The sequence below is a fragment of the Mesoplodon bidens genome, assembly GCF_964165515.1.
Source record: "Mesoplodon bidens genome assembly, chromosome: 7".
Taxonomy (NCBI): Eukaryota; Metazoa; Chordata; class Mammalia; order Artiodactyla; family Ziphiidae; genus Mesoplodon; species Mesoplodon bidens.
Genome location: NC_138164.1, coordinates 90,987,566 through 91,013,745, shown reverse-complemented (window position 1 = coordinate 91,013,745; position 26,180 = coordinate 90,987,566). Strand labels below are relative to the sequence as shown.

General features: G+C 36.0%; 1 protein-coding gene across 4 annotated transcripts in view; it reads right to left on the bottom strand.

Moving 5' to 3' along the window:
- Positions 1–2,102: 2,102 nt before the first annotated feature.
- The window catches only part of HIPK3 (homeodomain interacting protein kinase 3), a 96,718-nt gene continuing 72,640 nt past the window's right edge, over positions 2,103–26,180 (bottom strand). For 3 of the 4 annotated variants that reach the window (XM_081238964.1, XM_081238965.1, XM_081238966.1), the window contains 14 exons: positions 19,251–19,370; positions 18,255–18,341; positions 17,577–17,761; positions 16,347–16,506; positions 15,810–15,933; positions 11,313–11,434; positions 10,562–10,683; positions 10,309–10,470; positions 10,090–10,152; positions 9,499–9,795; positions 9,052–9,192; positions 7,320–7,555; positions 6,909–7,036; positions 2,103–6,035 (listed from right to left, as the gene is read on the bottom strand). In XM_081238964.1, the coding sequence (XP_081095090.1) occupies positions 5,559–6,035; positions 6,909–7,036; positions 7,320–7,555; positions 9,052–9,192; positions 9,499–9,795; positions 10,090–10,152; positions 10,309–10,470; positions 10,562–10,683; positions 11,313–11,434; positions 15,810–15,933; positions 16,347–16,506; positions 17,577–17,761; positions 18,255–18,341; positions 19,251–19,370 (2,424 nt within the window). In that variant the 3' untranslated portion in view covers positions 2,103–5,558. The remainder of the gene's footprint in view (positions 6,036–6,908; positions 7,037–7,319; positions 7,556–9,051; positions 9,193–9,498; positions 9,796–10,089; positions 10,153–10,308; positions 10,471–10,561; positions 10,684–11,312; positions 11,435–15,809; positions 15,934–16,346; positions 16,507–17,576; positions 17,762–18,254; positions 18,342–19,250; positions 19,371–26,180) is intronic. The other variant, XM_081238967.1, reaches the window with a different exon arrangement.

Here is a 26,180-nt window from a genome sequence, read left to right as displayed (position 1 = left end):
AAAGCCAACACCTAAAACTCCTGGCAGAAAACAAAGGAGAAAGTCTTTGCAACTTCGGGATTGGCAAAACCTTCTTAGGACACAAAAAGCATAAACTGTAAGAAAATAAATAACTTGGACTTAATCCAAATTCAAAACTTTTGCTCTTCCAAACACCCTGTAAAGAAAATGAGAAGAAAAGCCACAAACTGGGAGAAAATATTTGTAATACAAACGTCTTGACAAAAGACTAGTATCCACCATCTCTTCTGGACTACTTCAACAACCTCCTCTCCGGTCTTCCAGCTGCTCCTCCGGCCCTGCCACCATTCTCCACGATAGCCAGTTCATGGTGTTTGCTTCCCATGAACATAACACAGTAAAATCTAGACTCCTTTGTTTGGCAAAAGGCCTGCATTCCCACCCCTCCGGTTCTGTCTTCTAGCTCCTGCTGCCCACTCACACACTTCCTCTCTGACCTCACAAGCCACTTTCCTGTTCTGTCCATATTAAATCTCATCCGACTTAGGGCCTTTGTACTTGCTGCTCCCTCTACCAGAAATACTCTTGCCCTGCATGGCTGACTAGCATTCTTCTTGTCACAACTCAAATGTCACCTTCTCATTGAGGCATATCCTGACACGCTCCTTCTAGGTCACTTAATCAGGCTATTTTCTTCATTCTGCTTACCCTAACTCAACTTACTTACTTTCAATCTTTCCCTCCCACAAGAAGATCTGTAGGAGCAAAAGAATCTTCTGGCTTTGTCCACTGACATATGCCTAGCATGGAATGCTTGGAACATGGTAGATGCTTCATAAATATTACTGAATGACTCCTGACATACCTGCTGTGACAGGCACTCTGCTAGGTATTGGCTGAATGGTGTGTTGGTCAAAGACTTTTTAATCTCTTTAGAAAAAAATATTTTAAATTCCTAGATCCATTTAAATAGCTAAATACTTCCTAGTACTCTCAAGAAGCCAATTTACTTTCAAGAAAATTGCAAAATCTGGATTTCACCTATATGCGGGATCAGTACTTTAGGCTAGAATGTTCACGTAATTTTGAACAACTGACACCCATGACTAAATGGAAAGAAACAAAAAATACATGTGAGGATGTAAAGTAACTAGAACTCTCATACACTGCATTGAGTGTAAATTAATTTAACCACTTTGGAATATTGTTTGCAGTATCTAATAATGTGAAACATCTGTATACCCTATGACCCAGAAATTCCATGCCTACATATATACCCAAAGGAAATGCATACGTGTACACCAAAAGATATGAACAAAAAATGTTTGTAGTAGCATGATTCCTAATAGCCAAAAAGTAAAAACAACTCAAATGTCTATCAACAAAACAGATAAATGATTACATACGCACACAGATGAATACTATACAGTAATGTGGTAAATGATCAACAACTACATACAACACGGATGTATCTTAGAAATAAAATGTTGAACGAAAAGAAGCCAGACACACCCAAGTGCATATACATCGAGTAAAAGTTTACTGAGAGAGACTGAAAATACATATTCTCACTGATATGTTCTGGCGGGGCGCTGAGAAACGTTCCTCCTGATGTTTCTCTAAAGTTAAATCCTGGAAGTATAAGGTGGTGTATGAAGGCACAGCCTAAATTGGCCTACTGGAAACCACATGCTTTTGAAGTCTTATGTTTTATATCTTAAAAATACATGTGAATTCCCTATTCTTCATCCATGCATATTGAACAGAAATATTTACCTCAAAAAATATTCAAGAAAACAATATTCCAGGGAAGCAGGCCCTGGTCATCCTGTGGTTACAGTACTGTGGCACACTACCTCAGATTTCAGTTTCAGAAAGAAGTGCTGGAAAGTAGACTGGTTTGGTTAGACAGCCTGGTTCCCGTCTCAGATTCACGACTCATTAGCGCTGGGAGTTTGGGCAACTTACCTATAGATATTTTGAGCCTTTTTCTTCATTTACATAATGAAGATAATATTGTATCTCACAGGTGGTTTTGAGAAGTAAATGCGATGATGTTACGTTAGGTAACTCAGTGCTCCTGACCTCTTCCTCCCCTACCCTGTAGGTAGTACTGGGGTGGAAAAAACGTCAACAAGCTGTTTGCTGCAATATATATATTTTAATTCAAAGTGAATCGACAGTAATACACCATAAATTCTTCTTTTGACACTCACCCACCTGGAAAACCCGCTTTTTGTGACAAAGTACAGGAGGCTGGGTCACATTTAAATCACTGAGAACTAGAGAGAAATACTATCGCAAACCGTAATAGACGTTACATCCATAAAAATTTTCCCAGTCCTTATTGTAATATTGCACAGTGCAATTGCTACAGGGCAAACTAGTGTAGCATAGAAATAAAAGCAAAAACAAACCAAAGAAAGAAAGCCACAAGTCTAAAACTGTTAAACCGTTAACAGTTCAAACTTAGTAATCAAATCTATATCATTGGGTTCTTTAAAACAAATCTTTCTACACCTTGCAGTGTATGATTTAACTTTTACTTAACACAAATCAACTTTAAAATTAGTAGTAGAGATTCTTAAAATGAAAAAGGTTCGCTACTACAGTAACATACTTAAACACCCTGAAGGAAAAGAAACGAAATATCAAGATATTTGATTAAAAAATAATTTGTAAATTAAAGTAGTATGCAAATACGCAACTTGGAAGTCATGCAGTGTTTTATTTAAGAAAGCAGTAAAACCAAAGAAAACTGGTAAAAATGGTTTAAAGAGAGTACAAATTCTGTTGTCAGTATGCTAAATTTAGACTTTAGCAGGATCTTGGATCTTTTTTTATGTTCTTAAACACATAAAAAGCACACGATTAGAATCAGTTAAGAGCAGTGTACTTAACTTGGGTACGCCTTTATCAAACAGGACTATTATATTATGAAAACATTGAAGTTTATCATTCACCATCAATTTAACAAGACATCTCAGTCTTGGAACAGAAATACAGAAAATACGATGTTTCAGGGTAGTGAACATGGCCCTGAACAGAAAGAAAACTGCGCCAGTTTTGTACCTGGTACAAACATCAATCAATCCTTTGCACTTGGTGTTTCTGAAACATCCGCTGCCAGCATTGATTCTTCTCCAACAAGTGAGCAGATACCAGTAAACTGCTGGACCAGATAAATAAAATTAGAAGGCTGTGGAGGGCAGCAAGTTTACTTAAATAGTGACTCCATAAATTTGCCACCTGTAAATAATCTTTTAAATTAATCTTAGGCTACTCCTTTTTATGTGTAATATATATATATATTTCTATTTATATAAAATGCATAGAATTGATTACTAAAAACACTGAAACTTGTGGGGAAAATTAAGTCCTTCATTTTCAGTGTGACTAAAAATGTACTGCTGGTTTTTATCTCATGATCTAATACTGTAATTTTTAAAATTAATTTTCAGGCACATTTATTTCATTGATGATTATTAAATAAAACACTGCTTGTATTAATGGAGTAAAGAAAAGTTTATCCATTATTAGCTTATTGTCAACGCTGTACTAGATCTGTACTAGTGGTATGCAATTCATTTATCAAAGAAATGCTGTAAATCCAAAACAGTTGGAGTTTTACACTCAAATGCTTTGTACTGTTCATTCCAGTAAATGCTATAAGATTATATTCCAGATTTTTAAGGAAAAAAAGTTAAGTCAAGCCTGCAAGATACAGCTTTCTCAAGTGTCTATACAATGCCAGTATGAAAATTAAAAATTAAGTTACATTGATACATCCCAGTTTTTTTTATATGCAGTGATGAGCACAAACATTAATAGAGATAAAATACTGATGCAAATAACACACCCCAAAATAACATATGCAATTTTTTCCGTCATTTACAATACAGTAGTTACAATGACACTCCAAACAGAAAAGCAAAGTAAAAAATCAAAACCCCAACTTCTATTTCATGTAATTAGACTTATACAGAAATTAGAAGGCTAAATAACAACTAGTTAATCACCTAATTTCACAGCTATCTGAAGTGGCAATCGTTATATAGCAGCTTATCTATGATACATTCAAGATAAATGATACAATTTATTATTTGCCCATAAGCTAAAACACAGCCTGCTTAATACCTTCCTTTAAATTCCACCTCTACACTACAATATACTTGAGGTCTATGCAAAAAGTAGCTACCTTTTATATAGGAAATGGATGATTAAGTCTTTGGTGCTGTAAAAGCAACTTCATTTAAACATCACCACCACCACCACCAAAAAAAAAAAAAAAAAAAAAAAGGAGGGAAAAACCCAAGACGCACTTCCTAGGAAAACAAGCATGTAATTTCTGTCCCTGACGGAATGTATTAAATAAGCAAACACCACCAACAAGCAAAACAAGTACTACAAGGTAAAAATACTTAAAAACAAAACAAAACAAACCCTCTCACATGCATAAATGAAAAATTGCACACAAAGAACTCACATCTTTTCAAGCTTCAATGGTAAATATTCTGCTACTATTTATTAAATACTGCATGGTTTGCCCAAGCTAGGATGAAACCACATCATGAATCAATGAGCATTTTGCATTTTCTTTCATTATCTACTCAAAGTCATGCCTACTGCACTGCATCTCTAAACATTTTATTAAATCCAATTATACAGCACACACTCCCAAAATAAACTTAGATTGTATTGCAGTTTCACTGAACAGTATATAAAATGCTGTGTTGTGACAGGTATCAACTATCCATTAGATACTGAATCAATTTTTCTTAAGCACTACTACCTGCTTGCTTTTCTTGAAGCTAGATCATTCTGAAAAATCAAGACAGCAGAATTCAGCTATAGCAAACATGCTGCCCTCTTAGTAAGGAAAAAACAGCTACAACCTGAAATCATACCACACGAAACCAAAAATGAACATTACTCCATCAAAGGAAACTAAAGAGTAAGTCTGAACTTTAAGTGCTGCAGTCCTCAACATTTATATATAGTAATAACATTAACAACCTCAAATATTTAAGGCACTATGTGTGGGAACGGTTTACAATGCAGCTGAGATTATTAGAACAACATTTAAGAGCAAAGTCTAGGCAACATTTTGCCCATGCAAAAGACACATGCAAATGTAAAGAACAATAGCTCAATTTCTTAGGTAAGTGACCCAACATTTATACACTAAGACACAGATAATACAATTCACTTGTATGCTGTAATTCTGACATATGTGCATCTGTTGCTCTAAGTCTGTACACAGAATGGCTTCCCAAATATAGACGTGTCTTGCACTAGTTAGAAGGCAATTTTATAAAAAATAGCGGGAGCAAAACTGGACTTCTGCTCCCATAAGTCACCTGCCTAGAGTTACTACATAAGAAGATAACATGACCAAAGACAAGTTATACCAAATGTGCAAAACACATTAAAAGTGAGTTTTTTTTTTAAAGCTCAAAGTTGTTTAAATTGCACCCAAGTCTACATGATTCAAAAATAATTTTCTTGTGCCATGGTTAATCTTTATTAAATACCATGTTTTATTTTTAATCAAATGTTTATATCATTGAGCTTCCTCAATAGACTCTTTTGAATTTTCACATATATGGATACTGGCTGAGTTTGGTTGGACTCAGTGGAAATCCAGTATATGCAGGTGATGCTGCAATGTAAGAATGTGGTGGGAAGATTGGTTTGTACTGAGTCTGATGAATGGTTGGGGATGGTAACAGACGGGGATTTATGCCCACTGGGACTTGGTGAACTATGCCACTGGGATGGGAGATATTATAAGTTGGATGCTGTAACATAGGTCTTGAGGTACATGGAGAGGCTAAGAGGTGGGCCACTGGTGCAGCACTGCTGAGGGTAGCTGATGATGGGTATGGAAGTAGAGTAGGCTGTCCTCCGAGGTGCGTATTTCCAGCCAGATGGGCGTGCACAGCTGTGTGATTAGGACTTCCATGAGAAAGAGTGAATGGATTACTGGTAACACCAGTAGGGATATAGGCTTGCTGTCTTCGATGTCCGAAGTTTCCATTCCACTCTTGATGCCCAGACCCAAAGTGCTGAATCTATCCAAAAACAAAACAAAAAGATTAATTACATATTTTATAAGTCAAAAAGAAAGAAAGGGAAAAAAGGAAAACTACAAGATACTCTGTGACTGATAACCTACAGAGGATCTCTCAGATCTTAGCTTATACTAAGTATAAACAGAGTGGAGAAAAATATCGATCATTATATATATATATTAGTATTAGCATTTTAATATGTATTACTGCATATTATTATAATATTAACATTGCCACCACCCCTGCTAGTAGTGTCACTATTCCTACCACTACTGATAGCTACCATTTGCGGAGCACCTATTATATGTAAGACTAACACTTTACGCACGAGACGGTATTTAATTCTAATTATAGTTATATAGCTATCATTCCCATTAACTGTGGTCCAGACTTGTTGAAGAGACCTGGCCAAGGTACTGTACATAGCATTTGGCAAAACCAGGATGTGAACACAGGTCTGACTCCAATACCTATGATCTTTTCTTTCCCCCAAGTGAAACACAACTGCCAAGCACAGTGCTGACCAGATGGCAAGTACTCAATAAGGCATCTCTCACCATCACAACTAACACACAAGAAATGTAACCATCAATGCACTGGTGTGCATTCTGATTTAAAGGGCCTAAGACACTAAACACACTAAACACACTAAAAAACTTTAAGAGAACCTAAGAACCTAATCTTTCTGAAAAATTCAAGTTCCATGGATAATCTGATAATTATCCTATTATTAAGCCAATTACTTTTTAAGTCACTTGGGATAATGAAAAGGGAAAAATTTATTAAGATTTTATACAGTGTGAGAATCTTTTTCCCCCCAGTTAGAAAACTGCTGAATTTGAATCCCAAAGACTCAGAAATTCACAAACATACCTGACTGAAATTCAAATGCTGCTGCTGGAATGCTGATGTCAATTTTTGCTGACGATTACCTACTGCGGAAGGCTGGTTTAATCTTCCAGAAGTAGATCGTCCTTTTATTAATGGCTGGCATACAGAATCTGGCAACAACAAAATACCAGAAAGTAGCTGCTTTTTCCTTCTTATATAAAAATTAGAAAGGTCTTTAGACATTTTACACAATAGTGATCTGAGAACCTTAAAATTAAATACAAAGAAAAGATCTCATGGTTTCCAAGGACTGGGTGATATTAGAAGATACCTCCTTTGTACAATAGATTTGGCAGGGTCAAGCTGGAAATTCAGAGGTGACTTTTGGCTCTAATGTTCCTAAATTACGACCTTTTAAGGGCCAATCAGGGAAATAGAGAGGACTCAGTTTACCTGTGTTTGCCATATGCTCATCGGCATGTAATGCATTTTCTAGTCCCATTGGTGGCACCACAACAGTGCAAACAGCTGGTTTGGTTTCTGTGTCAGCAGAGGTTACCAGCTCTGCGTTTTGATGAGTATCCGCCACAAAACTGCTCTCTACAAACGGACTGTCATGTCCTGAAGAGTCTGATGTTGGAGAGCCATCCACAGTATCACAACTACTTTCCTGTTCTTCATCTGACATACTACAACAAGAAAGTATTTCTATGAGCAATGTTTTTCAACATTAAATCTAAACTTAAATAATTTCCAGACTCCCAGCAAGTTGATAAGAATCTTATTCAATTATTTCATACCTAACTACAATTTCTTCCTTATCAAAAAAACATTTTTCATCGATTTCCTGGACTCTCACATTAATTCTCTTTTCAGACTGCTAACCCTAATTCTGTCTGTCTAGGAACACACTCTTGGCACTTATTTTTCCCTCCTTTCCCTTCCCACTTGATCCTTAGTAGCAGTTCATAAAATCCCATTTATAAATTACAGAAGATTTCATCAAGACAGTACAAAAGAAGTACTGTTCTGGATAACCGAAACGAAATGTACAAACATATAAGCATGCAGCTTGCATATGTCAGATTAAATTCTAATGTTATATATGTGCCTTTAGTAATAATTTGGGTCCTTTTAACTAACCAGTTATCTGAAAGGTCTTTCCCACCTCTTTGAAGGTCTAGCCAGTGTCCCATTTCTCTTCTCGCCCTGACCCTTGGGCCCTGCCTACCACCCCCCAACTCCTTGGGATTTTTACAGCATTTATATTCTGTTTTACTACTCACTTCATACTTAACAATTTGAAGCATCTCTTTTTATATGTATATTTTAATTATATATTTTTATCTTTGTATCTTATTTATATATATACACATCTTACACGTATGTATTTACATATACGTATGTATAATACCAACTTCCAAAACACATTATAAACAAGTTCTAAGAAGATGTGTTAATACTTCTTTATGCTTCCACAGAGCTTAGTTATAACCAAACTATTCAAAACCGTATTCCCTGATTATGGAAAAAAGAGAAGACGAATAAAATTAAAGCTGAAAGTTTTCAAATTTTGTTTCCACTAAAAAAAAGATTTCTAAAAGCTAAAATCAAATGTATTTCACTGAAATTTTTATGGCTCATCTCTTAATGCGTTAGTACATCATGCAGGTTAGGAGAAGCTCACTACTTTAGTGGCAAGGCATGTCCCTGGCCAAAAGGAAGGGTAGGAAGGAAATATGCATGAAACCGTGCAAATCAATCACTATGAGAGAAAAAAATCAGCAAATACTCTACTGACAGTGGGTCATTACTTTATTATGGAAAACATTCCTTTTTATTTTGCTGAAGTATATGTTCTTATTCCAAATTTAAATTACAATAGTAGTCTGTGGAGCTGGAGTTGAGAATGTGGCTTTTTCACCCTTTCAAAAACAAAATGATTCTTTAAAAATCATTTATTAGAACCTCAATTTTTCATTTAGATCTGTTCTGTAATAGTAAAGAAAATTACTACTTAAAACCTGAGTTTATAGAAAGGTGATCTAGTTCAAATATTATGATCAAGAGAGAAGTCACTGTGGTAAACTGGCAGGTACTTACTAATTTAAACAACAACAAAAGAAATCATAGGCTTTTTAGTAGACTTAATATTTATAATGTACTGCTATTGAAATTCCTTTACCTGTTTGGTCTCTTGCAAGGGGATGGGCTGGACTGCCCTGAGGAGCTGGTGCTCAGAGTACTCTCAGGACTACTTAATGAACAAATCTGATCAATATTCAAGGTGCTCTGGCAAGCTTCACAATCCAGATTACCTTTACATCTAAGTAAAGAGGGAAGGGAAAATTGGGTCAAAAATGAGAACATACTCCCCAAGTAGCCAAAATTTACATTATTTTATTAAGGATATGAAACAGTTAAGTGACCTACATGGACAAAAATCTAAAGCTCATAATACAGGAAAAATGCTATAGTAATCATGCTGAATACTATTCAGGAAGTTTACTCTGAAGGACATGAACAGACAAGTAATAAATCACAAAGTTTTTTTTTCCCACTGCAGCAGAGGGTGCCATCATCATTATTTAAGGATGCAAGAAAATCGGAGGAAACTGCTTTTGGCACTTACTCTCTGAGCGAATGTCTCTGCGACGTCTCTTCCTCATCAGTGTCGCTGCTAATGGTGATCACACTCACTGCAGGACTCGGGGAGTCAGCGATGATGATGGTTTGCCGCTGTTTATCTGAAACTGATGAATCAGAGTCCTGCCTGATAGAAGTTTCACAACAATTTCTTGCCTCTCCTTCTGAGTTATGATTGTCCTGTGTTTCTATGCAACTTGCTTCCTCAACATCTTTCCCATTTACTATCTTTGGAGAAATAAATGCTGATTGTGGGATATTGGTATTCTGCAATGAATTACTCCTGCAATCAAAGGAATAATGTGTTATTTCTATAATCAAAATATATACATGACATTTTTCTAAGATAGCTTGTTATAATTAACAATGCAAACCTTCACTTGTTAAGATTATAACGCACTACCATACAGATCATGAGTCTGTGATATATAAAATACCTCTAGAAATATGAGTGCAGATTGCATTTACATATATTCAAATAGTCTTTTTTTTTGGTAAATGTGATATCTGAGTATCTAAAATTGTCTAAAATTATAGGTAGATAATTAAATCAAAAGGGCAATAAAGACAATCTTACCAACTGAAAGCATTTATTTCCTCTCTTCCTGGCTCCCATTCCATTAGTTTTACCAAAATACCTCTGAGAAATTGAGAAGGGAGCTGGCTTAGTGTTTGTAACAAAGCTATCAAAGAGGTCATTTTGAATACAACAGAGTGACCCTTTGGTGTACATGCAAAATTTATTTTAATGATTAATTTTCAAAATGCAGAGGGAAGTTAAAATATCAATACCAACCTGTTCTGGCACAGTTTATTTTTCTTGGTGGTGGCAGGCTGAGGCCACACAACATGTGCGATGCCCACACTAATTGGCTGAGGGGCTGATAAGGTGATCTGATTGGTTAGAAGAGGTTGTGGCATCACTGAGCTGTAATGATTGCTGTGTGAAATCATTTTCCTAGGGAGAAAATTCAGAAAAATTGAATCCCTACTTTACCATATCTATGTTGCAAACTATTCACAAAGAAGTACCCTCGTTTTTAACTTACCCCCAGTCTCCGAGCCTTTGTGAACCAGCCATACCCTCAGAAGCTAATGTAGTAGCAGGAGCCATGGGTGTTATCTGTTGCCAGGCAGGTACCAGCATCTGCTGTGTTCTACCAGACCATGTCTGTTGCAGCGAAAAACAAAACCAAAAACAAAAGAAAAACTAGTATGATACAAGTTAATTCAAAGTAACAATCTTCTAGGTGGGAATAAAGACACAGACCTACTAGAGAATCGACTTGACGATCCGGGGAGGGGGAAGGGTAAACTGGAACAAAGTGAGAGAGTGGCATGGATATATATACACTACCAAATGTAAAATAGATAGCTAGTGGGAAGCAGCCGCATAGCACAGGGAGATCAGCTCAGTGCTTTGTGACCACCTAGAGGGGTGGGATAGGGAGGGTGGGAGGGAGGGAGGGAGGGAGACGCAAGAGGAAAGAGATATGGGGACATATGTATATGTATAACTGATTCACTTTGTTATAAAGCAGAAACTAACACACCATTGCAAAGCAATTATACTCCAATAAAGATGTTAAAAAAATAAAAAATTTAAAAAAATTTAAAAATTCAATAATTAAAAAATAAAGTAAATCTTCTAATAATTATAAAAGTTAAAGTCAATAATCTACAAGGATCGAATTCCCATCTAGGTCATTTTCATTGTTTCCAACAGCACAAATGGATTAGTGCCTCTACCTGAGTAAAAGGAGGACAGCACATATGTAAAAATAATGAATTATTACCAACCTGAGAAAGAACTCCTGGTCGGATCTGTAGTGGTTGCATGGCTGGGGCCTGCGTTACAAGGGGTACTGTATTATCTACCCTTATTGAATAACTAGTGGGTTTACCATGTGTTGCAGGAATACCTGTGAAATAGAAAAGAACAGTTCTCAAATAAAAGAAAAAACTTTTCTCTGAGTTACCTTATAAAACTCTTAGATTTATGAATTGCTAAAATTCTTATTAGAATTATGAAAAAATCCCCTGCATAAAATTTTCATAGTATTAGAGAGCAATCTATTTGGAAAGTGAGATACCGTCTATCTACCTTGTGGTACATCATTCCAAAAATTGTTATAAAGCTACTCTTTCTACCATTTTAAAATGCATAAAGTTGAATGATTTGTTTTTGAAACTTCCCATTCCCTTTAAAGTTTGCTATTATAGCTTTACTTTCCTTTTAGAAAGTTCTGCCACTGGTAAGACACGGAAAGGTGAATCTGGCTCAACACCCTTATCCTCTAGCAGGTAAATGTTCATCTTTTCATACAAACTTTTAGCTATGCTTGGTATTCTCTTCTTTAAAACTATGATAGGATCTTATACACGTCATCAAAGGAGGAATGTATCACAACTTCAACTTCAATGGCCATGATGGTTTACATGATTCAGTAAAATTCAGAATGGCACACTCATTTCAACCTCTAAAGGAAAAGCAAAAAACAAACTTTTCTGCCTAATATGATGATACAACTAAGCATTTATCATTGTGGTTTAATCTACTCGTATTTCTAGTGGAGAGCTACTGGAACTCCAGGACAAACATGTTCCATTTTGCTGACCCCCTAGGGAAATGAGAAAGCAGGATTACTACCCACGTTAATCCTGTTAATATTCATATGTCTGTGTCATACATCGCAAGAGCACCTTGCAAATATTAAGTCTTATGGTACTAAACTTTAAGAGAGTAAAGTAGTATTACACCAACTAAGAACTTCGACTAACAAGATTTTAGGGATATCTCCTAAGATCAGAAAGCTGAGTTACTAAAATAAATTCACTACTTCATAATTCCAGTCTATTGTATTGTACTTACTTTCAATATGGGCTGGCAGATCATTTAAACATAATCCGTTTTTGGATAAAAGTGACCTTGTGTGATCAGCCACTTAAAAAAATTTTTCAAAAACAATCGTTTCTTTTTCCTACTGAATAATAACCTTACACGTTTTATTGCACAAATATTTGTAAGTGATAATTCTAAGGAGAATTTTATTGTGTTTATGTTCTTCACAGAGGTACTTATCCTACTGGCAGGGTGTTCTACCCTCTGAGCTCCACCTACAGAGCTACATGTGAGGGACTTCCCTGGCGGTCCAGTGGTTAAGACTCTGTGCTTCCAATGCAGGGGGTGAGGGTTCGATCCCTGGTCAGGGAACTAAGATCCCACGTGCTGCAGCGCATGGCCAAAAAAAGTTTAAAAAAAAAAGAAAAAGAAAAAAAAGAGCTACATGTGAATTAGATCTACAAAGATCTATGAGTTATTTTTTTAAACTGACCTTCTTACCCTTTCCAAAAAGCATGTCTTGATCAGCAAATTCTCCAAGGAATGGAATATAAGCACACCCAGGCTGTGTAGATATATTGCAGCAATAGAGAATCTCATCAGAGAAAAAAGCATCCTCACTTTGATAAGGATGAAACCACAGAGCAAACTCTTAAATCCCCCAAAAAAAAGATTGCCCTTAAATTCTCCTCGGAATCAATGCCTTAAGACAAGAAGAATTCTCCTATAATCTTTTTTTTAAAATCAAATTCAAAAGTGGGTTCAGATCCCAACTTTCTATATGCTTATTAGGTTAGCTAAAATTTTAATCTTTGATTACATTTGTTTGATACCTGGAAAGCATGACACAAAAAGTTTAAAGACTGTTCTAGTACAACAGAGGAGAATTTTGCTGGAATGCATTTGATTCTACAATAGCAGTTTTCATCCAGAGGGGATGAATAAGTAGCTTTTCAGATTGCCAAATAATGTTAAATGCTTGTTTAGTAAATACAAGAACCTACACTCAAATTTGTTAAGTAAAAGCTTGTCTAAGTCTTCTGTACTTTAAACATGGCACAATATTAGGGATGTGGCATCCATATAGCTATACCTACACGTTATATCTATAGTATCTAACATATATGAAACGCATGATGAACTTAAACAGTGTAGACCCAAGGTAAAAAATTTAAAGTGAAGGACAAGAGACATAAATTTTATTTTAAAATCTGAAGTATAATGGTACCATAACTGCTACCCAATAAGCATTTAAATATGTTTCTTTTAAGTGGATTGGCACATTATGAGGTAAAGGTAAGAAGGTCAATACTGGGATTTTCTACAGAGATGCCAAAATGGATTAGAGGGAAAGTTTTCATTTCTAAGTGGACACTATACTAAGATAAGAAACAGTGAGACAACATATTGCAGAGCCTGCCTGTTACGCTGCTGCAACTGCGCCTGTTAGTTCTTTAAGCGAACAAATATTTTGCTTTCTCTATTAATTCTAAAACTACTGTTCTTCACATCTGATGAGTTAATGAGCCTGAAAATATCTCCTTTTCTTTCTGTTATCCTTGTTAGGAAGCACTTGCAGTTGTTAACATATGTACAAAAGGTTACTAACCTTTTATTAATTATAAGCTACATAAAAAGATAAAAGATTTGCCTAGCCTCATTGAATGTTTTAAGAATGATGCTCAATTGTATTTAGAAATGTGTCCACAAAGCCTTTTGGTACAAACAGAAGGTAGCTCTGAAAAAAACCTGAAATCTTTTTTTTTTTTTTTCTTTTTTGGCTGTGCCGCACGGCTTGCAGGATCTTAGTTCCCCTACCAAGGATCAAACCTGGGCCCCCAGCAGTGAAAGCCCAGAATCCTAACCACTGGAACGCCAGGGAATTCCCTGCTATTCCAAATCTTGATGAAATATACCACACTGTAGGTAGGTGACCCCCAAACTGATTTTGTACACGGAAGAGATCATTAGAACCTGAGAATCTATTAGTACAGATTAAAAACTCATCTAAGTGAAAATGTATTTGTCAAGATACCACTTACGTAGTAACTAACTGAAAAACAAAAAAGCATCAGTCTTGCATGCTCAAGTATTTAGAAGTAAAATGTCTATGACTTACTATTAACAGTATGTGTATGTGTAATAGACAGACAGAACAAATACACCATGTTAATACTTGTTGAATCTAGGAGAAAGGACATTATTATTCTTTGAACTTCTCTACAATAAACAGTTGAAGAAAAACAAAGAAACACAACAGCATCTTTAAGAGTGCTGACAATATGATACAGGTATTTTTATTACCAAACCAGCCATGGGTCACTGTCACAGATAACAGACCAAAGCTACCCTGGTAGAACCAAAGTGGCTAAAGAGCTGCTATGTTTTCACATCTCTCATTACCAGCCAAGCAAGTCAACAAATATATTCTTGGAGCTTTGTTAGGCACTGTGGGGAAGATTAAAATAAAAACTTTAAAAAGTTGCTCACATCCTTAAATGAAATAAAAATTTCAAATATAACCTTCAGAATCCAGAAATATTACAGCTGGAAACCATCAAGATAGTATCTATTCAGTCTGTTTTCTTTGACAAAGGCTGAAGCAAGTTAACAGACTTGTCTGGGATGGCAGAGCAAACAGAAGAAAGAGAACTAGATCCCAGGCCGACTTAGCATCAAGAGCTCTCACTTACACTATACAGCATTACCACCATGCTTCACAGTCACTTCGGGCCCATTTGGAATCAATCTCTTGATTTTAAGATATGACTAGATGTTACAGGCTAGCAAGGACAAAACGCTACCGAAGGACCTAGGAAAGAGGGCTTTATGCTAGCTATTCCAGTCAAAAAGTTCACTGCTATCACCCTTTTGCCACGAAGAAGTTCCTCGGTGTGAAAATTTATGGCATCTTCAAAGGTATTCTGTCACCATCTCACTTGAGGATTTGATTCGATATTTTTATCTAAATAAGGGCAATTTGATCAAAATCAATCTTCAAACAAACAAACTAACTAAGCTATGGGTAAAGAACAAGACTACAGTATTTTAGGAAAGAAATCCTCTGACCAAAACTTAAAGAACTGAGCTCTCAATCACTGTAATGTCCAGTGATTACATGCAGATAAGTACTTACGTGAACATCTGGAGCAGTTATACCCAGTATAGGACAATCCATACCTTTCCAAGTTCATTAATTTCCACTAAGGTATGTTATCATGCTAGACTCTACAGGAAATACAACTGTCATATGGTCCATTTTGTTATTGATGACTACAGTGGAGCTGCAGTCAAGAAGTATCACTGGTCTAAAGGCTACTGACCTGCTTAAATTAAATTCAAATGTAGCAGTAAATGTAGCAAAACCCATGCAGTATATTTAATGAAGAGATGCCTAAACTTATTTTAAAGTAATGCGTGCCTAAATTCAAAGTGTAATTTAAATAAAAGAATACCTTGAATAGCTGGTGGACAGATAATCAGTGTCTGCTGAAAAGCATCACCACAACCAAAATGAGCAGTTCCAGCCTGCAGAGGAATCCCATGGTGCACAACTGAATGAGCAGATGTGGTTAATGCCTGAAACGATAGACGTACATGGCATTCATTATACAGAGCAGGCTTCTAATTGCTGTACACATACTTTACAAGTAGAAATCAAATGCATTTCAAAAAATCATAATTCTATGATAAAAATGGACCCAGAAATTGATCTTACTGAAGTCTACTTTTTGTAGAGACATAGAAGGGCAGGTAGATCATATTGAAAGAATAAAAGGTGAAGGAAAAAAATGGATTTGAGTAGATATGCTCCAATTGTTACCCTGAAATATTAGAGATTTAACAGAACAGCCATAGTAAGACTTCATCAGCACTGGAACTTCTAACTGCTGACATGGAAACTTCTGCATATTTCAAAAGCAAATGAGCAATCTTTTTTTTTAAAAAAAAAAAAAGAGGAGCATAAATTATCAAATACTATAAGTTCTTACCTGACTTCTTAATGTGCCAATTTTAGTAAAATTTGCTGTCAGATTAGCAGTACTGCTTGGAGCAACTGGTCTCAAGAGTGAAGTTTTATTGTGATTATTTGTGTCACATGAATTCGGATGGGACTTACAAATATCCATAATATGAAAACAGGACTTTACACTGCAAAAGAAAAATCGAAAGGTAATTGTAATATTATTTTTTTAATGTTTAGAGTAGTTTAAGATGAAAAATTATTTCCAAAAGGAAAAAAAGTCTATGGCTTGCACTTAATCTGCATATTTCCAATAGTATTTCTACCAGGAAATCCTGTTAAGATCAAATTTCAAAGCAAGCAGAAGAATATACTTATATCTGGAATATTTTCTTGAGACAGCAAAGCAATAGTGAGCACTTTTTGGTTAAAATTTTATGACCCCTACTCTAAATAGTTTTTTTCTAAACTTCTAGATCTCCACATCCCTAAATTAATGGCACCATGTATGTGGTTATTACGTTATTTTCAAAGTGCTTATATACAGAAACCATTAGACATTTTTAAGTATTGGGGGTGTGGAGACTAGTTGGGCTTTATAAAAACATCCATTTTAATTGTAATTCACAATAACGAATATCAGTGTGCTCCTTCACCTCCTTCATTCAATATTTTTAAAATATTAAAAGAAGCTATTTTAAGTCACTTGCTTTACTCTCTTCAGCCTATAAAAAAGAGGACTGGGGTTCAAAGAATTCACAAGATTTGCCTAAGGTAACTCTTCTAAGTCCTTCTCAATTTGGGCATATACTCTTCTCTACTAACCCATAAAAAAAAACCTCCTTTCCTACCACAACACAGAGGGGAAAGAAAGGGGACAAGAAAAGCAAATGCTGTGAAAGGAAATTGAAAATGGAGTTTGCAGGACTCAAAATTGAGGGAGGAACAACTTAACACTTCCTTTAACTATAAATATGCCTGGTTATTAAGGTAAGAATGTCATGTAAAACGACATCACTCAGTCATCCTCAGTATGCTATTTTGGAAAAAGAACATTGGAATGTGATTTAGATTTGCATTCTATTTCTACTCTGCAATTTACTGTCTATGTGAACTTGGCCACGTTAGCTTAACCTCTTTTTACTCAGTTTACTTATATTTAATGAAGAAATTGAATCATTTTTCTAACACAATGGTTTACCACAAACAGCATTATCATTTCTCCAGAATCATTTTAAAAGATTTTAGAGTAACTTACTGGTTGCTATGCGGGAAATCTAGAAGATGTTTCATATTAACAAAAGCATGGTTCAAAGTCTCTGCTGGAGTAATTCTTAAATCTGCATCAATCAGCAACATTTTTTTCAACAGACTAACAAATTCTCTTCTATCAGCTTTCTCAGCCAAAAGATCACTTCCTTCCAAATCCATCACTGTGTTCACCTGCAAAATCAAAATTTCAAGTCATCGAATAAAAATAAGCCATACAAGGTAGTATACGTTAAAGTCTCACAGTTTACAAAAAAAGCCCACAACACAGGAAAGAACAAAGAACTACAATTATTTTGAAATAAGAAAGAACAATTGAGTTTAACAAATCCTCAAAAATATTTTGAGGTACCAAAGAGCATTCAAAGCAGGAAAAAAAAAATTTTTTTAACTAAACAAATATCCACTTCTAGAGAGATATAAGGAAAAGAAACATGTCTGTTAGAGTTTTCCTTTTTAAAGAAAATACTTGAATAATACAAATTAAGTATTTGATAAAGATGAATGAAATTTCGTTCCTGAAACCTCAGAATCAATTTTGTTTGAAAAGCTTAAAAACAGCAAGCATTCTACGTCATGTAGAAAATGATTAACGTGTTTTGGCATTCTTGGCATTCAACTCCACCAACTTAAGCATAAGATTGACAAATGTGACTGTGGTACTCACATGCACTATATCATCCAGACTGTTGAATATGTACTTTCTGGCTTCTTTAGACTTCATTCCTGTCTCAGCCTCATGTTCTTCCAGTGTCTTATCGAATATATCAGAGAAGGAAAATATCTTATTACCCACCATTTGTAAGTCCTTTATTTCTTCAATTCTGGCACATTCAGCCTAATATATTGAATATTCTAAGGCAAGTAGTAGTTTCAAAAGAATAACTATCAAAAATGTAATTTTGGGACTTCCCTGGTGGCACAGTGGTTAAGAATCCACCTGCCAAGGCAGGGGACCCGGGTTTGAGCCCTGGTCCGGGAGGATCCCACATGCTGTGGAGGAACTAAGCTTGTGTGCCACAACTACTGAGCCTGCACTCTAGAGCCTGCAAGCCACAACTACTGAAGTCGATGCGCCTAGAGCCTGTGCTCCGCAACAAGAAGCCACTGCAATGAGAAGCCCACGCACCTCAACAAAGAGTGGACCCAATGCAGCCAAAAATAAATAAATAAAATAAAATAAATTTTTAAATGTAAGTTTTTAGAAGTGTACAAAAAATGAGAAGTTCAGGTTCAGATAAAAAAATATTACACATATAGATAAATTCCTTAACAAAATAACTAAAGTTAATCATTAAAGATTTACTAATCCTAGGAATAAATTAGGTACTTGGGTTATGTAGTAAGTGGTTAGATTCAATCCCTGTCTTATAAAGCTTAATAAATGTAGAACTGGGTAGGGAAGATAAACAACACAAAATGATACACATAAAATTTTTTTAAACTATTTAAAATGAGTTAATGATTGTGTTGCCAGGTTAGAGAATGAGCTAAGGTATTCAGAAAGGACTCTCCTCGTTAAAAGGGGGTGGTGGGGATTGTCAAAAATGAAAATTCAAAAGAAGAAAAAATGCAATGAAAGAAAAATAGGCACAGAGGGTATTATCTGTGAACATGAGGCATCTTAGAAAATGTCTTTCTAAGTATTTTTTAAATGAATTACCTTTAATCTCCAACCAGAATGAGAGATATCTGTTTCTCTGCAAAAAAATCTTGTGGATTTTGTACCCACATTTAACAACTGTTCTCCTGGTAAACCTTGAGTCTGAGAAATGTATCGAATCTGAAAAATAATGTACAAAACAGATGAGTTATTCTTTTATTGCATTAAGATATTTATTGAACAACTATATCAGACACTAAGCTAGATGTTAGGTCAAGAATTAAATGATGTACAGTGTGTGTGCCCTAAGAAATCAGTCCAGTGGGGAACATACAAGTAAGCAATTATAATACAGTGTAATATATATTGATATAATACAGGTATAATAAATACATGCCTTATGGAAAGACAAAGAAGAGACACATAAAATAATTGTAGTCATATAAAGTTCCAGATGAGGTGATACTCAAGTTGGGTCAAAAAGAACAAACAGTTTGTTAGCCCTGAAGGAATGGAAAAAAATCTGAATTATTATGATTTATGCTAAGGTTATAATATGAGTAAATATGGAAAATAAAAAGAATACATGCACACATTCAGAGACTGAAGTTCACTAAGGGAGAAATGGCAAGAGACGAAATTGATCTAGCAGGCAAAGGGCTTTATCAGTAGGTTAAGAAGTTTGGATTTTACTCTGAGAGGTAACACTGGGAAACCACTGGAGAAACTGGAGAAATCTACACAGGCAACTGACAAGTTACTTGACTTAGTGACAAGTTGACATGGTGAATTAGGGCTATGGGAGCACTGGAGGGGACGCGTCTATATCACTGGCATATGTGTGTTTGAGCCAGAAGAGGAGGACACAGGTGTAGATGGGCTCTCTCAGGAGGACACTGAAAAGCTCCAGCCTCAGGGCCTCTGAACTTAACATCCTTCTGTTTGAACACTGTTCCCCCAGACATCTGCATGGCTAGTGTTTCACTTCCTTCAGCTCTCACCTCAAATGTTACCTTATTCATGAGGCCTTTCATGCCCCACTAATAAATAAGAACAAGCTCTCCCCTGCTCAGTACCCCTAATCTCTACTTATTCTGTTGTATTTTTCTCTACTGTGCTTTTTCATCATCTGATATTCTGTGCATTTACTTTGTATTTTCTTACCCCATTCTGCAGTAGAATGTAAATTTCATGAAGGAAAGAACTTTGTTTTGTTTTCTTACACGTACACCTGTGACAGTGTCTGGTACATAGTTGGCCCTCAAATACCTGTTCCCCAGATCAACAACTGGGCAGCACAGGGAATAAACAGAGGCTTAACTCCTTGAAATTGTGTTTGAGAACACAGGATTCTTTTTTTAAACCTCAAATACAACTAGTCCATCCTCTCCTGAATCTTCTATTTCTCCCTCTGTATGAGATTTTTGCCCTCGATCTACAAAAATGTTTAATATCTTCCAGCCTAAAAACAAAAAAAAAAAAACCCCAAAAAACTCCCTTAACTATTTAAAACACTTTTCTCATTCAGTTAAAAGCCTTAAAATAGTGGTCCATATTTTACTTTCCATTCTAACCTCAACACACAACAACTGGAGTTTTACTATTACTCTCACGAAATGATAATGTCCTGTTATTAACTGCCACATTTAATAGTCACATATTAATCCTTATCTTACTTCAACACTATTGGCCATTTTCAAGTGAATAACTTGAAAACTCTGTTCCTTTCATTTCCACATCATTCTTTTCTATTTCTCTTCCTACTCCTTGGCACTCTTTAACTGCCTTCCTCCATTTGTTATATGGCATTGCATTCTAGAGTTTTATCTGTCTTCTTTCCCTCTACAAGCCCCACGTGCCCATAGTTTTATCCCTAATTCTATGTCTAAATATTTATCTCTAGCTCTGGAGCTGTAGATCCAACTGCTTACTGATACTCTCCATCTGGCAGGCCTTTAGGTACCTCGAAGTGAACATATTCTAAACTGATTTTCCTTAAACCTGTTAATCCTAATGTATTTCCCCCTTTGGAGACTACCACCAACCACCGGAATCAGAAACCGGAAATTTATGCCCAACAAGTACCTCGCCCTCATCACCCAACATCCAACACCGTAACAATTTTACCTCATCAGTATTTTTCATAACTGTCTCTCCTCTCCATTCCTCTTTCAGGTCTTCTTCAATTCTGAGTTATACAATCTCACAAGCCTCCTAATTAGTCTACCTGCCTCCCTAATGACCCCATCCACTCACTCCCAATTCATTATTCACATTGCTAAGAACAAGAAACTGCTAACAGCCATTTTGATAAAATGCAAATCTGATTATTACTCCCCTGTATAAAATTACTTTACTGCCTACAGGATGGATTCCAAATCTCTAAACACAGCACACAGGCCCTCCAGCTTTATCTCTTCCGGGCTCTTTACATGCTCCTGTACTCCAGCCCCCTCTAGCACCTGCTAAACCTTGCATGGGTTAGTTTCCCTTTCCTAGACTGCTCTCTAACCCCTACTTATCAACATCCCTGTTCCTCTCCCTCCTTACCCCCCTCCCTGCCACTTCACCGAATCCACGCGGCAAACTTTTACTGTTCCAACTTCAAGACTCAATTCAAGAAATTCTCCTCTGTAAAGCTAAGTCTAACCATCCAAAACAGAGGCAATCACCTTCCTCTGTGCTATCATCACACCTAGAACATAACAATTTTAATGCATTTATAACACTACATTACAATTAGTTTTACACGTCAGTTTTCCCTGCTAGACTATGCGCCTCCTAACAACAGTCTATGTTCACGCATATTTGTATCCCCAATTTTACATGAAATGATAACTAAAATCTCCACCTTACAAATTAGTTTCGTTACATTAAAGTGCAGTACCTCCCCCTCACCCCATATCCCCCAAGTGCCTGAGTTCCTTGTTTTATGGAAACAGAAAATGAAAAGTACTAACAGCTTAGTACCTCGATGTTGCATCAGAGTATCGCAGATGGTAAGAAAGGTGCTCAACAATTCAATTTCAACAAACATACACAGGGCATTTATTATGGGTCAGATGCTAAAGCTATGCAGAACAATAAAATATGTTGCCAATCTTCAAAATTTATTCAAAAAATTCAGTAGAATAAATATTTAAGCACATAATCTGCAATTAAACTAGGAAATGCCATTATAAAGAAGAAAACAAAGTGCTAAGAGAATACCATAGAGCAATTAATATACCTAAGAAGTTGAGATGGCACTGAAAAAAAAAAACGGCAAATGAACCTGCCAAGTTTATTTTTGGTCGTAATGCCTGCCAGTCATTTGAAAAGAACTTGTTCCATCTGTATGCCCCTCCTGTCTCCAGTGGATGAAGGGTGGGGACCTGACCTAGAAGCAATTAATTCATAAATCTGCCTTGTGAACTCAACTAGAATTAAGCTAAGCAAATCAGATTTACAGTGTCGGAAACGCAAACTAAGAAATTCCAGATACTGTTGGAGGATGAGCTGAAGGGTTATAAGGTAGAGCTAGAGTTTGATGACCATGTTAACATAACCAGAGTTAAGAGTGAGCAGAAATTCTGAGTAGCAAGTTAGAATCAGAACAGATAAAAGCACTTCAAGAGCAGCTAAGTTATACTTAATTTAAGATCGAGCACCAGAGTGAAATTCTACCAAAGCCTATTAATTTCTCTAAGTGTTGCCTTGAATCTAAAAGCACCTTCAACTCCAGACTTCACAAAATCCAGTCATATTAAAGCTCATTCTTGGATTTTTTGACACTCCACACATAAATAAATGAACTCTTCCTTGAGCCAACTTCAGAAGGTCTCTTTGAAACCTGAATAGCATGACAAAATAGAATTCTTTGAAGATTCCCACCCCCACCCCTGGAGTGAGCTTTATTCTTCTTACATAAGATATAATTTGATATTACCAAGTATAATAAAATTTGAATATAAATTCAGACTTCCAGCTGTTCTGGATAAGATTCTACCTAAACTCTAACAAACATTTTTCAAGAACAATCAACATTTACCAAGTAAATACTGTCCATTCATCCATAAAAATATTATTTAATTTCCTAGAATGTTACTGATATTTCCCCAGTAAATATAAGTCAAATCGAGTACATATAGCACTAATGAGACAGTATACCTACAATTAAGACAGGAAGGGATCCAAGCACAGTACCAATTCACAGGGCAGCCTTCTCTACACATACACAGTAAATACATTTGTGTACAAAAGGAAATAAAATGCACATATGACAAAATATGTTCTCAACATGGTCAGTGCCTAGTTGCAGAATCCAAAATTCAAAGAAGAAATTGCCTTGGAAAGACTAAGAGATGACACAGATGATTAAAGAGCTAGAACACAAAGCCCATAATAAAGAATTTAAATAGTCTGAAGTTTTTCCTAGTGACTCAAATTTGGCCTAGAAGTATTTAACTATACACGTATACTGTTAAGTCTTTTTCACCTCCTTTGAAAAAAAACCAATATTACAAGGTTAAATATAGGTTACACAAAAGGCATATCAACAAGGGTTAAGTAAGAGATGTTACAATATATTTCACAGAAAGTCTTTATTGTTGTAAATGTTCCATGTGCACTTAAAATGTATGTATCCTGCAGTTTTGTGTGTAGTATTGGGTGTAGTGCTCTATGCCTGTATCACTAGGTCAACTTGGTTAATCATGTGTTCAAATCCTCTATATTCTTACTGATATTTTTCTATCTACTTTCTCTAACAATTACTGAAAGAAATGTGCTTTAAATCTTTAATTATGATTGTGGCTTTGTCTTTTTTTGGTTCTATCAATTTTAGATTTATAATGTTTTGAAGCTGTTGCTAGAGATATAAAATATAGAATTTCTGTGCTTGTGTTGAATTGAATTTCCAAATTAACTGGCTGGGCTTCCACTCTTTATAAATAATGCTGATGTATTTGTAATATACGAACACTCCTGTTGTTAAAAGCAATGTTATTAATAAAAGCAAAGCAGAAGAAGAATATCTTGTACAACATATATTCTGAGAGATAAATATTTGTACAAAATGTTATCACGGGGGCTTCCCTGGTGGCACAGTGGTTAAGAATCCGCCTGCCAGTACAGGAGACGAGGGTTCGAGCCCCGGTCTGGGAAGATCCCACATGTCGTGGAAAGACTAAGCCCATTTGCCACAACTACCAAGCCTGTGCTCTAGAGCCCGCGAGCCACAACTACTGAAGCCCGCGCGCCTAGAGCCCATGCTCCGCAACGAGAAGCCACTGCAACGAGAGGCCTGCACACCACAACAAAGAGTAGCTCCCGCTCACTGCAACTAGAGAAAGCCTGCACTCAGCAACAAAGACCCAACGCAGCCAAAAATAAATAAAAATTTAAAAATTCATTTTTAGAAAAAGTTATCACGGGACAAAACGATAAACTAGCATAGGCTGCTGGTTCCTTCCCTAGAACTCAAATCTGGAGACAGAATACCAATGGAGGTTGATGAATCTGAATAACTAATATACAGACTGTGAAAACCCACTTAGAGCAATAGCAGATTGACAGTGGTAGGGCAGAGGTGGAGTCTGGAAGAGGGCCAGTGCCAGGGCGCTAGGGCAGACTAGAGCAGGGTTCAGCTGGACTCTTTGAGTGTCTTGAAGGTATCATTATTCATGAAGTAGTGTAGAGGTGGTCTACTGCTAATAGCATAGCTTCTAGATTCAGACTGCCCATGTTAGACTATTGGGCAAGCTTATTAAACTTCCCCACACCTCAGCTTTCTCATCTATAAAACTTCACAGGGTTGTTGTGAACATTAAATGAGTTAAAGTGTTGACAGTTCCTGGCACCCAAAAGAGCTCGATAAGTATTCATTAGTAATGTTACTACTATTGCCCACTGTACTGCCACTGTAAGGCAAAGAATAAGTTAAAAAAATAAAATAGCAACAACACCCCAATTGGATATCCAAGTATATCCTGGCAGCTGATGCCCAGAATAGGAAACAGATAACAGACAGAGGCATGTCCTTTCACATCTTAATTAGATGGTCATAATCCAGGGAGTTGAGGAAATTTTATGAAATTCAACCATATAAATAGACTAAAGTAAAAAACAACCCCCAAAAAACCCCACTCGTGAATATTTTAATAGATGCACAAAAGCATTTCAGAGTCCAAAACCAATTTAAGATTTTTAAAACAACTTAAAATTAGGAATAAAGGGATAGTCCTTATCTTGAAAACAGACATTTATCAAAACCTCTACAGCAAGCATCATATTTGAAAATGAGTATGAAGTCCAAGATTGGAATCAAAAAACACATCACTGCTATTCGTTTGCATTCATATATTTTGGAAAATACCTTTTAAAACACTGAATTGATAACTGTGTGGCTATTGATGCTGTATGCTAATAATTTTTTTCAATTACTGTACCCTTTTGGAATTAAAGTAATATACATTCTGAAAATATTGTGAATCTGGATCAGATAACACCTCCCAGTTTAAAAAAAAAAAGCAATCTATTACAGATTTTAGAAAAACTGAGCTTTGGTCAGGACTTTGTGTTAAATTACCACTGTAACTTTTGACAAGTCATTTCATTTTTCCAGGCCTCAGTTTTCTCCTTTATAAAATGTGAAGGGGTAGTAACTAGATAATCTGTAGGGTCCCTTTCAGTATCAACATTAGTTGTCCAACACTAGAACTGTAAAGTCCAAATCCAGAGTACAATAGCAAACTGACCTTTATATTGCCACTAGATGGTGTCCTGCTCCAGAGTACTACGCATGTCATAAATTGTGGTCCACAAAGCCAAAGGTATATTTCTAGAATTTGACAGGTACCTCAGTACTTCAGCAGCCAAGGGATTATGGGACTCTCCAACTAGATCACTAACTCTTTCAAAACTAGTAACAGTTTGGCACCTGCATCAAAGTTAATGATTGGGTAAAAAGATGAAGGAAGCTAGAATGTATGGAAATTTTTATAGAAATGG